Source organism: Myotis daubentonii, chromosome 2, assembly GCF_963259705.1.
Source record: "Myotis daubentonii chromosome 2, mMyoDau2.1, whole genome shotgun sequence".
Taxonomy (NCBI): Eukaryota; Metazoa; Chordata; class Mammalia; order Chiroptera; family Vespertilionidae; genus Myotis; species Myotis daubentonii.
This window is the reverse complement of record NC_081841.1, coordinates 76,437,289-76,454,606: the sequence shown is the minus strand read 5'-3', so window position 1 is coordinate 76,454,606 and position 17,318 is coordinate 76,437,289. Positions and strand designations below refer to the sequence as shown.

The following is a 17,318-nucleotide window of genomic DNA, read 5'->3' as shown; positions in this document are numbered from 1 at the left end:
AACAAGATTCAAATCCAACAGAATGGACACAGGGATAAGATGCCAAAGATTTTCTTACAGCTCATTGTAACAGCAACTGTAATTCAATTGGAATTATGGCTTAACCAAGGCACAGAAGAGAAAGGGACAGATCAGTGCTTGTGATACCCATACTTTGTGTAGCACATTTTCTCAAATTTCATGGGGAATGAATTGTAGATAAAGTCAGCACCTGGGCCACTCTGCCTACAAGGACTTCTTGCTGAATCCCTTTATTATTACCTCTCCTTTGGACTTTTATCTCTCTACCCTTTTTAATTGTCTCTGCTTGATTCACAGAGACCATAGGTAAGGGCTAAACAAAATGCGTTCAGTGCCTGAGGGAATTTTCTGCCTGGGATAACTAGACAAAATGGGATGCAGTTCCTCCTCTGAACTTATGATGTTTTGTGATCTTGAAGGCAACTTTCCTCACCCAATAAAAACAGAGCAGGAAAACAGGCGACCTTAAGAAACATATTTCCGAAACCTAAGATTCTCACACACACAGCCGCCTCTGATAATTCTGAGTGCAGACAGATGCTCTCTTCCTCTTCATGCTTCCCAAAAAGTCTGTCAATGCCTATTGTTCGAGTGTGCACTTTCTCCCAGACCACATCCTGCCTGTCTCCTGAGGAGAAGCTGGCTGCTGAGTGAAACAAAAGCCCTGTTCCTGTGCATAGTCTCTGAAGGTGTAGAAAAGACAAACTAAGGCCAGTATTTCAAGACATCACTACACTCAACTCGAAGCCCACAGAACTTCTGTTGGAAATTACCTCATGAACTCAGGGAACTAAGCTACGTTTGATTTATTGACAACTCTAAGTTTTTCTCACAGAAGGAAACAGGAAAGCATCCATTATTGACAAAACTTGTTAAAATGGTATGGATAAGGAAGGAACAAATGGAAATATTTCAAACTCATAAAAAATAATTATTCTTTGATTAGCTAAAAGCTTCACAGAAAAGTCCTTATGATTTTGATTAAATTTAGTTTTAAATCTTATCTCTCCCTCTCCCTCTCCTTCTCCCATATATATATATATATATATATATATATATATATATATATATATTCCTCAGAGACCTAGCCTTTCCCCTAGATCAGTGGTCGGCAAACTGCGGCTCGTGAGCCACATGTGGCTCTTTGGCCCCTTGAGTGTGGCTCTTCCACAAAATACCAGCTCTTCCACAAAATACCGACTTCTGCGCGTGGGCCATGAAGTTTCAATCGCATTGTACGTGCGTACCCGCACGTGGTATTTTGTGGAAGAGCCACACTCAAGGGGCCAAAGAGCCGCATGTGGCTCGCAAGCCACGGTTTGCCAACCACGGCCCTAGATCAACAGGCCGACTGAAGATAACATCTGGACCTAAATTATATTTCAGCTCCTGAGCCCTAAGGTGGAATGACCCTAGGAATTTTCCCATGAGACCAGACAGAGGAACAGCGGAAAAGACCTCAGAGCTGTTCTCAAGACCTAAAGACATGACCCATGACCCTTACTCACCTCCGACCAATCAGCTCCCAGCAAGACCACAGACCCCTACCTCAGGGTATCTTATGATTTCCCCCTATATAATCTGTAACCTACACGCCATAGAGGAATTGGAGCTTTTGAGCTTTATCTTCTCATTCTCCTGGATGGCGCCATTCATCAATAAAATAACCAGTGTTTCCCCACTGCAATTCTCCGTGTCCAGTGTTTATCTCTGCTGGTGCTGAGTGGATGAACTCTGTTTTGTAACAGAAACTACTTCTAACTGGAATAATTGCTGTTAAAGAAAGGACATGTTCTGTCAAATCTGAGTAGAGAACTGATAGCTTCTGACAATAAATATATTTGTAACTACTACAAAATTAGAATGAATAACTAGACAATTATTAAAAAAACAGAATAAAATTAAAGTAGGGACCCTAAGCAGCTGCCGCTAGTGTCTCTATAAATGCCTCCAGGAAATATTTCTTGCACACCAAGAAACAAAGATATGAATCTCCTGAGCAAATATTAGCGCCTGCTTTGGCCACTGATTAACATATCACTAGCTTAAACCTCTATGTATCAGCAGTTCACAGGCTCAGATCCAAATGTGCAGTGACTTCTAACACCTATACATACCATCACAGCGCAAATTTTACACACCAGCCTGACCACTAGCCTTATCCTTTTCCTTTGTTTTCTTCTTGTAATCCCATTTTATTGGCATATGTTTTTAAATCTTATGTGTTGTATATGTTTTCTAATTCTACTAAATCCTTTTTTCAAACAAGGCAGGATCTAAATCAGTGGTTCAGGCAGATTTCCCCCAGGGGGCAGGCAACATCCGGAGACATTTTTGATTGTCTCAACTGGAGGGAGTAAACCTAAATAAAAGAAACACACACCCCAAATGTATAATAAAAGTTATGATTATTAAAAATCTAAATTTTCATTGTTTCTGCTATGTCTAGGTATTAAGTAGGAATTTAATGTTGCCACAAAAGAATAAATTTCTAAAAAGAGGCTCAGCTTTTGCAAGTATATTTCCCATGCGGCCTAACATGTTAAAATAAGCTAGTTTACATGCATAAATATATACATACTTTGCTTTATACATGGTAAGTATGCAATAAATTAGTTGATGATGGACTAATTGACTGGAAGGATGATTTATAAAGATAAGTCACCTAGGATCCATGATGTAGACCCAGTAGTGGCAACTGGAAGAATTTACTGTGTGAAATAGCAGCCTTGTTTTAGAATACAATAGGTCTCTCCTGAATCAGAGGAAAAGAGAAGAGAGAACATATTGTTGGACCTGTGTTCAGTGGAAGAAGGCAACACACAAGTGTGGATATCAAAAGGGCAGCCAAAGGAAGGAAGAAACAGCTATAAAAAGCAGATGGTTCCAAGACAAAGGAAATGTGAAACAGGATTCAGAAAAATATATGGGTCAAAATAATAACATAAAAGGTTCTGGCAAAATATATTATTCTGTAGAAATTCAATAAATTGTGCAAAAACAAGAAGACACTGAAAGGTTATATTAAACATAAAAGTATTCAGGGGCAATAAAGATAAATAATATATATATATATATATATATATATATATATATATATATATATTATATATTATATATATATATATTTACAGTCCAAAAAGTGAGCAACTTAAAATTGACCCAAACTAAAGCTAAACAGTAAATACTGTCAAAGAGAAGTAGAAACCTGAGTAGAGAGAATTCCAGATGCAGGACTCAATCTAAAGACCAATTAATTAAGTCACTCAGAAATTTGCCTTGCATTGGAAAAGAGATCGCTCTATGCACTTTTCTTCTTTTCTCCATATCTGGTTACCATGGTCTGAAAGGATTGTGATATGAGTTGCTTCTGTCAGTACTGTTGGTGGGTTTGTCAATGACCCATCCGTGCATTCCCAGAAGTTTTCTTTAGAACCAACTTGCAGTGAGCTGACAGAAGCTACATGATATCTCCAAGCCCAGAGAGCAGATAACTCCCTCATGCAACTATGCTGCCACCCATGTGATAACATCTAGAAGCCAGCAAATGCCTCCTTCGGCTGTGATGCCTGACTTTACCCTGATCCTTTAAACTTCACTTCTAGAATTCAGAGCTTATCCCACCTTGGCCTTTCTGGTTCCAAGCTTCGTGGGAAATGTCCAGGTCCAGCAAGAGAAGAATCTAAAAACTGAGCAGTCAAGCAAGTAGAAACAAGGGCACAGGACAAAGGAGAGAGTTGCTTCAGGCTGTGAGTTTGGATCATAAAATTTTTAAATGATACTTTTGTGTAGATGGGCCTGGTCTATTTTTTTTAAGCTGGTTTAACTGCAAGATGTTTTCTTTCTGTACATTTAGTAACTTGAGTGTAAATATGGCCCTCCAATTACTCAATATTTTGCTTTTAAAGACACATCCATAGAATTCAACACAACTTCTTGACAACCTGGAAAACACTTCTGGACACCTTAGAATATTTTTAACATGGTCAAATTTTGCTTCATCTTCCATATCTGACTAATTGGCTAACACAATGCTCACTAATAGTTCACCAAACCATTTCCCTCACCTTCTGAGCACATAGGTAGACTATGTATCCTTTTCCATCTTGCAATGAGGCATCATGATAGGACTGAGTTCTGACCAATAGAACTGAGTAGACATAATATATGAAATTTCTAAGCCTCTTAGATGATAGAACCACAAGCTGGAAGGAATCTAGTTTCCTGAGTTACAATACACACGTATCATCAACATTTTTTCTATAAAGGGCCAGAGAGTAAATACTTTATTCTTTGCAGGCCATATAGTCTCTATTGTAACTACTCAACACTGCTGCCCTAGCACAAAAGCAGCCATAGACAACACACAAGTCAATATCAAGGCTGTGTTCTAATAAAACTTGATAAAATCGGGCACCAACTCAGACTTGACATATGGGCCATCATTTGTCAACCCCTGACTATATGAAACAGCTAAAAGATGAAAAACAAACTCCTAGTGTATTAAGCCATTAATCTTGAGTTTGTCTGGTATAGAAGTTAGTATTACCTTTCCCACATCAAAATACATAAAAAAGAGACGGCCTGTTGTTTTTGCTAGTTTGGCTTGGATTCTGTTCGTTTATGGAGACTGCATCATGTTATTTTATTGGGAATCTGGTAAAATTTTGCCACTGCCCTGTCATTTGGTGATTTTATCTCCAGGCAGAATTGCGACACTTGTTAACAAATCATTCCATTTTCTGGAAACAACCGGGAAATCCTGCCATGTATCCAATTAATGAACTCTCCCACAGATACTGAATTTCTCTATGGGCCCCAGTGACTGGGAATCCAAAGGAAAGCATTTCTTACAGCAAGAATTGAGCAACTATGGGAACTGGGGGCGAGGAAGAGTTCAAAGAAATTTGTCAAAGATTAATTCAGTACTCCTGGCAGGGATCTGTGGTTTTCTTTGTTTTCCCATTATGTGACTCAGTATCCACAAAGAGAGACAAGAATAACATTGATTTTGACTGTGGTTAATAAATTACTGTGAGAGAGAGCCAGAGAGGGAGATGAAGAGTAAGGACATAGCAGTCAAATAGACCTAGGCTGAAATTCCTGCTCCACCCTAGCACCCATTGGAGCTCAGTTTCTACATATGTTTAATTAGAATAATAATAAATTGGGTATAGCATTTATCATGTGGTAGGTACTCAAGAAGTTTTAGTAATTACCATTAGTTTTAATGGCTACTTGCTGCCAAGTTCACATATTATCATTTCCAAGTAAACTGTACATTTTTGTTTTGGAGAAAAATGTCTTTATCTATCAATACTTAGATTTTTGTGGATTGTTGATATTTAATAAGTGAATGTGAACATCTACAGTTTCTTTTACTAGACTTGTCCCTCTTCCATTGCTTGAGCTTGGTATTTTAGCTAAAATTTTGCTCTATTATACTACCTTTTTCTGTATTTTTGAACTTTTCTCCCATTACTGAATCTTTCCATATTTCATTCCATCATCATCTTTCTAAAATATAGACTTAATCAGGTCACTTTGACATCCTCCCTTTATCTCTATAGAGTAAGTCCAAACTCCTTACTGTACATTTAATTCCCATCTTCCCACTGCCTCAATTCAACTTCATCTATCTCATTCATTTACATCTTACATCCTAGGATTGGTAAATAATCTGTAGTTTTCTAAACACAGCATACTATTAAATATATTGATAAATGCTATTCTATCTAAGATGTGTGTTTTTTCCAAATTTATTTGACTGCATCAAATTCATTCTGCAGAACATGGTTGAAATGTTAATTACCTCATATATAGAGAATTAATTACAGACTCCTCTGCTCTACTTTCAATTCTTAACATTACTAATTTTTGTATTAAACCATTAGCTAGTTTTATAATATTGCAGTAGGTAACAAATGTTGACTATTAACTATATACTAGGCCATATGTTGGCATATAGTTTACAGTTTATATGCAATATCTCATTTACTCTTCACAAGAATTTTATGGGGTAGTTTAGATTACTGTCCTCATTTTATAGGTGAATAAACAGATACTTAAGTATTAATTGACTTGCCAAGGTCACTTTGCTAGTAAGTATTGGCGCATCCAAGAAGAGAATTGTGATCAGCAGATCTCAAATGCTGCAAACAGAATGAAAGCAAAGGTAAAATGTTAACCAAGAAGAGATGTCTTTTCAGAATCCATTGGTAACCTCTAGGAAAACAGAAAAGAAGTCATAGATCAAGAAAAGCTAGGGGGAAAAAAGAAAAATAAGGCAAATGCAAAACATGGAATAGTGACAATGAATACAAATTACACTTTCAAGAAATGCATCTGGAAAGTTGGAAAGATGGAGTGATCATCTGAAGCAGATGACGAATATTATTAATTGTTATTATTATTAAATAATAGACCTGAGCATTTTTGGAAGTTTATTTTAAATCAGTATTTCTCAACTGGGTTAGATTTTTTTCTTCCACCCAGATATATTTCACGATGTCTGGGGACATTTTTGGTTGTCATAACTGAAGGATGCTACTGGCATGTAGCAGGCAATGGCAAGGATGCTGCTAAATATTTAATAATAATAATAATAATAATAATAATAATAATAATTACAAAACTGTCCCCACAATACAGAATTATCAAGTCCAAAATGTCACTTGTGCCAAGGTTTAAAAAGTCCTGTTCCAAAGGATCCATTGGCGAGGAAGCGGCAAAAAAAGTAAGATAAATGTGATAATTGATAGGGCAAACTTGGGAAGAGAAAGGGAGTAGATAATAAAAAATGTTACCCTTAGGAAAACTTTATAAAAAACTATTACCCTAATTTTATTTTATTTTTTACAGCTACAAAAGTTGAAGTTCAGAGAGCTTATAAATGACTTATTTTCAGGATTTAGCAGAAGTTTAATTCAAATCTCTGAGCTCCTAACTTGATGTGTTTTTTTAAACTGCGGCACCTAATATTTTAAATTCAAGGTTGACTGAGGGTAATTGTTAGAGAAGTGATAGCATAAATTCCAGCCATGGTGCAATTATTCTGCTTAAACATTCAGGAGATACCGATTGATTTCATGTTCCCATAAACAATATATTTAATGCCTTCCTTGTTAAAAAAGGAAAAAAAAAAAGGATTTCCATATATTGAGAAGGAAGAAACTATGAAGAATGTGTTTGGCAAATTGTCATCAAATATTTGACACACAATATTGACACTTGAAGAAAAATTTAAAAATGTATGAGATTTTCAGTAACATTTAATCACATGTAATTTACAGCATAATTTTTGGTAATTTAACAGTTTAAAGCATGAGATATAATTCTTAAACACTTTGTAAAGCACAAACTAAAATAATAGATACTAGCATTAGAATGCCACATTCCTACAAATTGTAACTCAAGGGAAATACATGAATGACACTGAAAAGCTTAGCCTTCTGCCAGCAGAGACAATGTAAATTTCAAGAATCAGTCTTCACACCATTGCTACCACAAAGGCAAACACAATTATGATGACCATGAACAGCTAAGCCATGAAACCTGGAGCATACGCTATAACTGGAAAAAGAAATAATCATGTTTCTTTAAATGCAAATAACTAAATGTGCAAGCACAGCAGAAACAGGAAGAGCAGGCGAATCATCTAGAGACCTGAGGGCTGACCTATGCAGCAGTTGGCCTGGCCAGCACTGGAAGTGCTACCAGGAGAGCAAGCCAACAGGACTGTCAACAGTCTTCAGCAATTAGGCATCTTCTCCAAGAAGGAAACAGCTGGAGGCCAGAGCCAGTCATCTGCTCTACTGACTTCTGCTTCTATATTTCTGTCCTGAGGTTTCTCTTATTTATTTCTGTTATTCAAACAATTCAATAGAGACCATGTGTCAACTTAATTGTCTTCTCCTGAGAAGTCTAGGCACTTGAGTACACCAATGATTTATTTGTAATTCACTAGCAATGTTAACTCAATACTTAAAGCAAAACTTACTGGAAAATATAGAAATCAAGTCACTCAATAGCCCTTCTTCTCTTCCCCTGACACCAGCCGAAGTCTTCCTTGTTGCAGCATTACTGGTTGAGTAAAACATGAAGAGTAATGTTTTTTCATTGAGGAGGATGCTGAATGTTTTGGATCGAGGTGGTGGAGAGCCAAAGGAGAAGAGGAGACCAGTTTGGAATCACTGCAATAATTGACAGAAAACTTGCCAAGGGCCAAAGCAAGAGGATGTGCATAAGGGGACAAATCCAACATATAAAATAAAACAAAATCTCCAATGTCTAGAAACTATGGATATGAGATAGTGATATATATATCACCAGATATTGAAGTAGGAATTCAAAATTAGATGACTGGAATGGTGGCATTTACACTAATCACAAACAAGGACAGGAGAAGGGCTTGCTGGGTTGAAGATATATTTCTGATACATGCTTATCTGACACATATATAGGTTCGTTCTTTTTAACCAGACTGGGAGGCTGTTTGGTGCAAGGACTAGCAGAGAAGTCCACATAAATGTTTTTTAATGACCATCATCTATTGTGGGTAATATCCATGGTTTCTTTTTTCTTAGAAATAGAACCCATCATTTTTAGCTGGGCACATAGCTTCCTAGTATAAAAACTAAAATTTCTAGTTTCTATTGCCCAGCTAGATAAGGCCCTGGAACTATAAGCAAGCCAAGGGGGTATGGAAGAAGCCTTAATGAAATAGGATATGTCTTTTTAATTGAATGGCACTCAACTATGCACTCAAGACTGAGATCGTTGCCACAACTGATGGTGGTGGACAAAACAGGGCGAGCCTGTTTCCCTGACAACTTCATGCAGTCACCCTACCAGCCACAGACTGCTTACTCTCATTATCCTTTACATGAAAAAGAAACTCCTATTTGTGTATGCTGTTGTTAGATTGAATTTTCTACTATTTGCAGCCAAATCTAAGTATCTCTACTACGGCTACCTTGATCATTTTGTTATTTTCTTCAGTTCTAGTTTTTCAAAAGTTTATAAATATCTGTAAATATACTTTTTTCACATTTAGAAATATTTTGAAGTGCTGACCAGGCATGCTTTGCATTTGTTTGAAAAACTCTTTAATATGATAAGTGGCATTACTTACCACAGAGTCCTATTGGAATATCAGATGTTTGATTGATATGTTTGCTAACCAGAAAGGAACCAAAATTCTACTGCAAATAGTACTTATAGTGGTCAAGTCTTAGGCCAAGGCCATTTATCAAAGTGAAAGTTTGACTAAACCTGCAGAGATAATAGCATGGTCAGCAGAGAAAAAAGGTCTATCTATTCTTTCCATCGAATCCAGACAAGTCATTGTGGGTACACAGAACAGAGTTGTATGGTATTCACATTTACTAGTAATTATTTTCATACAGTTAAATCTTTGTAGTCTTCTAATGATAATTTACACTCCCCTACTTTTACCCTGAATTACTTTCATTGGACTGAGAACTATAAACCTATAATTAATTACTTTCTAACTGACTTTACTTGCAGTGAAAATACTTTCTTAAAACATCAAAGAAACAACATAATTTTAGAGCTAGAAGTACTTTTAAAATCATTCATTGCAAACCCTATGTTTTATAAATTAAATGATCCAATGAGACTAAAGAATTTAACTAAGTCTTTCTCAGAACAATTTTAGTTCGTTCATTCATTCATTTGTTCATGTGTTAATCCAGTAAATTACTACTTAATTTTCATGCATAAAGCATTGGAGAGAAGGAGCTGGGGCACAGAAAATGGCCCTGATATGTCTGTTTTCAAGTTAGTGGGGGGAGAAATTATCCAGGTAATAAAATGCAAAATAGGTTAATGTGCTGTATTACTACAGACAATGAATCACAAGAAAGGAAAGGCAGAAAGGGTGACTAGCAAAGACTTCATGAAGAACGTTGCATTTGGGGCTGCACCTTAGAGGACTTGAACAGGTGAAAATAAAATGGGACATTTCAGACAAAAGGGGTGGTTTTCTTTTTAATATGTAGAGTTGATTTCTATATGAAGTGTTTTTCTTGAGTTATTTTTAAATTACATTTCGGTGGGAGAGTAAAATCAAACCATTCTCTAAGAAGCCAGATGTAAGAATGGAAAGCTTGACGTCGTAGTTAAAGCTACATGAAAAAGTGATGTTTACCAAGTACAAATGAATCCCCCTGAAGTTCATCAGCTGAAGGACCAAGCTACCGCACAGCAGCTGGAGAAAATGACTCTAGCATGCTTAAAAACCAAGAGTATGAGCAGCTGCTCACAAAATGTATAAATTAAATGACTGAAAAAGATGTCAGTAATAAGTAAAACAGTAGGGTTTCAATTTACAAGTAAAAATCCAGACAAATGTACAGTATCAAGAAAAATAATATTTCATTTTCCTACATATTGCAATGAATTAAGTAGTCTAGGATACACAGATTCAAACGGCAAGTGTTTAAGATGCAAATGACATTTAGAGAAAAGTGATGGTTCTCTATGAACTTATACAAATAAATCTCTTTAATATTATATTATGTATGAAAAATAGGTCCCCTTTTTTCTCATATTTGTGATTGGTTACTGTTATCAGTAATAGAGCAATATTTAGAACTAGGCATTCATCCATGAACATACTAGGTGATAAAAACATATGCATATTCAGAGAATTTTGTACACAACTTTTACAAGTATAAACTATAAGTACAAGTTTACGTAAGCTAAACACTGAGCTTTTTAGCTACACAAACTACTCACTTTCTTAGACCAGTGTTCCTCTACTAGACATCATTTCACAACATGCTTTATATTCCACCTAAAAGAAAATTTGCATTTTAGCTGCATAAGTCTGCAGGTAACCTTCAGCCACTGACCTTGCTGTCTTCTGTCTCCTTAGCTCTCCCCTGGAGGGGATTCTTCTCTCCACACTCACAGGTTGATTTTAATGTGAGCTGACAAGAAAGCATTGCGCTCTCTGTTTCAGTAAGTTCCAAAGGTCCTGAAGAATAGTGCTGTGACCCAGTGGTGCCAAGACTTGGTATCGGAAGAGCAGTATGAACAGGCTTTGACCCAACAGCTGGCTGTCTCAGTTTTGAGGCTACCCCAAGTACAGGCATGGCTTCTATAAAAGCATCTTCTTGCTGCCAAAGAAAATGCTTCTAACCTCAGTCTGGTAGACTCCAACTTTAGTATTTCCAGAACAAATACTTTAAACAAAACTAGCAGTCATCATGATTTTAAAAAAAGAAAGAAAAACTAATAGTATAACTTTTAGGACAAGGCAACAAAACTTCCCTTCATCTTTAGCTAAGTATCTTTCTTGCTGACTCAAATTCTCATATTCTCTCTCTCTCTCTCTCTCTCTCTCTCTCTCTCTCTCTCTCTCTCTCTCTCTCTCTCTCTCTCTCTCTCCCCCCAGTGAGTCAGTATCTATGTAATATTAAATACTCCATTGGGGAGTAAACTTTTCTTAAAAGTAACTGCTATAAACCTCCTTCTTTAGGATTAAAGAGCTCCTAGCTTTACTTTTCTTCTCCCTACAGCAGTCTGAGTCTGAGCATTGAAACTGAAAAAAGAGGAAAAAGAACAAAAGGAAAAGTCCTCAGTCCAATTGTCAAAGCAGCCAAAAAACCACAATAGTGGAAGGACAGGCGTTCTTCCTGACTTCAGAAATAACCAGCCTACATTCTCTTTTAAAATAAAATCGTATTTCCCCTAGCTTAAAAAAAAAAAAAGACACGATTAATGGCCAAAACAAACAGCTGTTGGAAGAACTTTTAGCCCGGAAACAATCTCAGCAATGAAGCTGTTTGTCTGATTTCCAGCTATTTTTCACTACTGACAGCCATGAAGCACGGTGTTCATTCTGTTTTATCCCATGAAATCAGGTTAAACTCATGCAATAGTGTAACTTGCTAAAGCTGCTAAATCATTCAGCAGACCATGCCTGCCTAGGTTATGAAAATACAGAGTAATCATTGTGTCTAACTTTAGTAATGATAACAATACAGGGTGTCCCCCAAAAAATGCATGCACACTTTAACAGCTGATAGCTCAATTTTGAAAATGAAATGTATTTTAGTAAACACTGCCTTTATAATTATTCAAAGAGTGTGTTTACATTTTGGGGGGGTCATCCTATATTTATAGCTAATACATAAATGAATGTACTACATAGCAGTTACTGGACAAGCACTTTGTGCATTATCACATTTAATCAATGGATGACTTAAGAATAGGCACAATTATTTTCTCCACTTTATAGAAAGGGTAACTCTGATTCATTGAACAATTTGACCAAAATCATGCAGTTAGAAAGTGGAAGAGCCTATATAATCTATAGAATAACTTTAAAAACCATCTTAGAAATAATTTATAACATTATTACTCAAGCTTATTAAATACAACTTAAAAATCTAAACTTCTAGAGTGTCCAAATGTATACTCAATGAATATGAAAATGCAACTTCTATCCATAAAATTATCCTATATAAGAAATAGGTAATATGCAAATTGACCATCATGCCCTCACAAGATGGCTGCCTACAACCAGGCCAGCAGGGGGGTTAGTGAGGGATAACCGAACGACTGAAGAGCAGGCTGCATGGTGCAACCAGGCTGGCAGGGGCTCTGTGAGGGGCAACCAGGCAGGCAGGGGGGGGGCAGTTGGGGGCAACCAGGCGAGCAGGGGGGCAGTTGGGGGTGATTAGGCTGTCAGGGGGGCAGTGAGGGGCGACTAGACTTGTGGGGGGGCACTTAGGGGCAACCAGGCCAGTGGGGGGGGCAGTAGGGGGCGATTAGGCTGGCAGGAAGGGGCAGGAAGGGGCAACCAGGCCAGCAGGGAGGGGGCAGTTGGGGGCAACCTGGCCAGCAGCAGGGGGCAGTTAGGGGCAACCAGGCCAGCAGGGGGGGCAGTAAGGGGTGACCAGACCAGCAGGAGGGAGCAGTTAGGAGCGACCAGGCCAGCAGAGAGGGGGCAGTTGGGGGCAACCTGGCCAGTAGCGGGGTTCTGTTAAGGGCAATCAGGCATGCATGTAGAGGCAGTGAGAGGCGATCAGGCTGGCAGAGGGGGGCAGTTAGGGGCAACCAGGCAGGCAGGCAGATGAGTGATTAGGAGCCAGCAATCCAGGATTGTGAGAGGGATGTCCGACTGCCGGTTTAGGCCCGATCCCCGGGTTCGGGCCTAAACCGGCAGTCAGACATTCCCCAAGGGGTCCTAGATTAGAAAGGGTGCAGGATGGGCTGAGGGATCGCCATGCACGAATTTCATGCACTGGGCCTCTAGTTTTATTATAACCAGATAATGTTCCATTTCTGATAAAAGTATACCAGGGTCTGCAATAAAAGCAAGGGGTATGTTTTGAAGAAAACCTCTGAAAGATATACATTACTGTGTTCAGAGTGGGTACACTTAGATAATGGGTACACAGAGAAATGGCCCCATTGTTCAGTAAATATAATATTATGTGACAGTGTTGAGATTTCATTAGCAATCTATATATATAAAAGCATCAGTGACTGAACGACTGGAATGACCGGAACAACCGGTTGACCAGTCACTATGATGTGCACTGACCCCATGGGGCAGACAGTCAGTGCAGGAGCTGCTCCCTGATGGTCCGTGTGCTCCCACAGCAGGAGCGCCACTCAGCTGACCGACCCGTCCCAGCAGCCCACCAGCCCGGCAGCAGCCACTCACTCCCTCAGTAGTCCTGAGGGTCCAATCTCCCAGAGAAGAGGCCAGGCACCGATGGACTGACGCTGCCAGCACATTCCCAACAGTGCTGCTGGCCTCCTAGAAGTTGGCCTCATGCACCGTGGCTGCTTCCCCTCCCTAGACACTCTGCAAGGAAGAAACAATATAAAAGTGGCCGCCAGGTTGCTCCTGAGAACTGGCGAAAACATTAGCAGGACAGATCCGGACCCCAAGCCAGCAAGGGTGTTCCACTGCCCGCCCAGAGGGCCAATCACATCCCGCCCCTTCCCACCACCCTCGGGATGGACGCCAGACACAGGGCTCATGGCCTGTGAGTGCCGCCGCTGTGATTGCATGAGCCTCTCCCGATCGGGACGGACTGTGTGTGAGCCCAGGGCAGGCACAGCAGGGCCAGGATGAGCGGGAGCAGCAGGCAGGAGTGGCAGGCGATGTTGGACTGTGGGTTTCGGCCTAATCCCCGCAGGCCACCCTGAGGGACCCCACACATGCACCAATACGTAGACTGGGCCTCTAGTTTTCTAATAACAGCAATTTATTTGATTTTGTATTCCTCATGTTTTTGTTTAAGAATTCTATAAGACACGGACAGATTTACACCTTTTTTCTTTAAAAAAAAAACCCCCGAAAAACTTTATTGTTGAAAGTATTACGTGTGATGCTTTTTTCCTTTTCCCCCCCATTAACCTCTTCTAGCTTGCCCCCAACCCCAGCCTTCACCACCCTATCATCTGTGTCCACAGGTTATGCATATATGCATACAAGTTCTTTGGTTGATATCTTCACACACCCCAACCCCCCGCCACACCCCACCTTCCCTCTGAAGTTCAAGAGTCTGCTCCATGCTTCCATCTCTGGATCTATTTTATTCATCAGTTTATTTTATTATTAGATTCCACATATGAGTGAGATTATGCGATCATTATCTTTCTGAAAATCTAGGCTATCTATATCAAATATTTTAAGAACTACTAATATTGCAAGTGAAGTTCCTATAAAAATGAGTGGACATTTAGTATGTATTCAATAAATAGTAGCAATTATGAGGATCATTAATCATTATTGTGGAAAATATCTGTCTATAGTTAAAGAAATTGTATTTTATCTACCACTAGAGGCCTGGTGCACAAAGTCGTGCACTGGTGGGGTCGAACTGGCCCACCCCAATGGGGGCTGATCAGGGCCTCCCCACCCCGATTGGAGTGGGGGGCCCGCTTGGGAGTGTGGCCAACCAGGGAGAGGGGCCCCAGGTGGTTTGCCAGCTGGCCCCACCCCCGATCGGGGTCAGGGGCCTGTTGGGGGGTGTGGCCAGCTGGGGAAAGAAGCCATGGGTTTGCAAGCCAGCCCCACCCCCGATTGGGGGGGGCACTTGGGGGTGGCCAGCCAGGGCGAGAGGCCGCGGTTGTTCCAGATGTTCTGCTGTTCAGTTACTGGGCTTTTATTGTATAGGATTTTCAGCTTCAAAATTATGTACTTTTTAATAAGAAGGAGTAATTTACAGGTAAAAGAGCCAATAACTAACATCAAATTTATATGTTCTTTTGAGACAAGTAGAGGAAAAAAATCAAATACAAGTTAGAAAGCTTAACAACTTAAAAAAAAAAAAAAAAAAGTAACTGAAGTGGGTTTACCTAATGGGATAATAAGAAATAAATACGCCGAAACCGGTTTGGCTCAGTGGATAGAGTGTCGGCCTGCAGACTGAAAGGTCCCAGGTTCGATTCCGGTCAAGGGCATGTACCTGGGTTGTGGGCACATCCCCAGTAGGAGATGTGCAGGAGGCAGCTGATCGATGTTTCTCTCCCATCGATGTTTCTAACTCTCTATCTCTCTTCCTTCTTCTCTGTAAAAAATCAATAAAATATATTTTTTTAAAAAAAGAAATAAATACAACACTGGTGTAACAAAAAAGTGACATGATCACTCTGACAAAGTAAGTTACTTTATAATTTATAAACCATTGAACACACTATTCTTTCATAGACTATAAGATATTGCAAATCTAGAGATGTTTAAGTTCCTAAAATAGATTTAAACTATATGAGAAGATACATGCATTCTCTAATCCTCACATTGCAAACAGAATGGCATACCTAAAATAATAGGACTTGTGGGGAAAATTGGTTCTGGGAAGACCATTCTAAACATATGCAACTTTGTGAACAAATCACTAGCAAAAATAATCTTACTACATCAGAAAATAATTTGGACCATCCAAAGCAAAAAAAATTAGCTCATAGTTTTTAAAATATTGAATAGAAATTCTGGCAACACGTAAATTAGAATTGGTGGGAAAAATTCAATTGGAAGGCCAACTCTGAGCCAATTGGCTTGCCAATAGAGTGCACAGAGGGCTGGGCAATCGGCAAATATTTAAAAGCCTCACAAGACAAGGGCTATGCCCCTTTGGCAAGGAAGGTCCAGATAGGAGCACTCATTTTTAAATTTTTCTTACAACTGAGCCAAAGGGGTACCTGTTGAGTATATGGTATCAAAGCTGAAGGCTTCTTTTGCCACCCAATAGCTCTACTCTGACTATCCTGCCTCCCTCGGCCTAGCTACATTAGACAACATAATTCTATTTGCCAATTACAGAGGAGCGCATTGGTATTTCCCAAAACACATGCTGCAGCAGAACACACTGTGATTCCTGATATAATCAAATTGAAAAGTGTTCACATTCAATAAGATGTCTTTTCACTTTGAAATGTTCTTTGCTTATTAGGATATCATTTCACTATGCCTGAAATATAGTGTCCAAAAGTGTTGTCACTGTTGACAAATTCTATGAAATAATATCTACCACCAAGAGAAAAAACACAAACAAAAAACAAGTTAACTTATTATAGAGGATTGACTGTCTGCCAGGAGCTGTCAACTATTTCATCCTACCGGAACATCACCTTTGAATAGGAGACAAAGGCCCTGAAAAGCTAAATAATTAACTTAACGTCACAGAAAATGGAGTTTCTCAAACTGGGTTCAAGATACCACCACTTGGAACACTTGCTAAAAATACAGATTACTGGATTCTTCCCAAACCTACCAAATAAGAATTGTGAGGGAGGGGGAACAGTCTGAGAACTGAATTTAAATAAATTGATTCTTCTATACACTAAATGTTAAGATCTGTATTTTAGTGGATTTGCAGTTTGACAGTTCAGGGAATGGACTCTAACGCTGAACTGTCTATAGTCAAACCTCTGCTTCCTCACTTATTAGCCTTATGATTTTAGCAGCAGCTGCGCCTCAGTTTCATCAGCTGTAAAATGGGGGGGATGGGCGGAGTGGTGGATGGGGAGTCATTGTAACCTTCACAAGGTAGCTGTGAGAATTAAAGGTAATCAATGTATGAAGTCATTAGAACAGAGTCTGCCACCTAGTAAGAAATAAATGTGAGCTATTAATGTTGTAAGAAATAGAATAGCCTTGAGAATTATTGAGGAAAGGTCAAGAAGCATAATGGAAGAGTTTGGCCAGGATCGTAAGAGCTAAAAGGAAAAGAATCTGAAAATAAAAATGAAATGAACGACTTGTCATTTCCCCCCCACCAAATCTAACATGAAAAGCAGCAATGCCT

General features: G+C 39.0%; 1 protein-coding gene across 5 annotated transcripts in view; it reads right to left on the bottom strand.

Moving 5' to 3' along the window:
• NAV3 (neuron navigator 3) overlaps positions 1-17,318 on the bottom strand; it is an 860,737-nt gene that overhangs the window by 348,361 nt on the left and 495,058 nt on the right. For 3 of the 5 annotated variants that reach the window (XM_059683694.1, XM_059683698.1, XM_059683696.1), the window contains exon 1: positions 10,899-11,367. The exons of 1 other annotated variant lie outside the window; for it this stretch is intronic. In XM_059683694.1, the coding sequence (XP_059539677.1) occupies positions 10,899-11,141 (243 nt within the window). In that variant the 5' untranslated portion in view covers positions 11,142-11,367. Of the gene's footprint in view, positions 1-10,898; positions 11,368-17,318 lie in introns of those variants that run through there. One more of the 5 variants, XM_059683695.1, reaches the window with a different exon arrangement.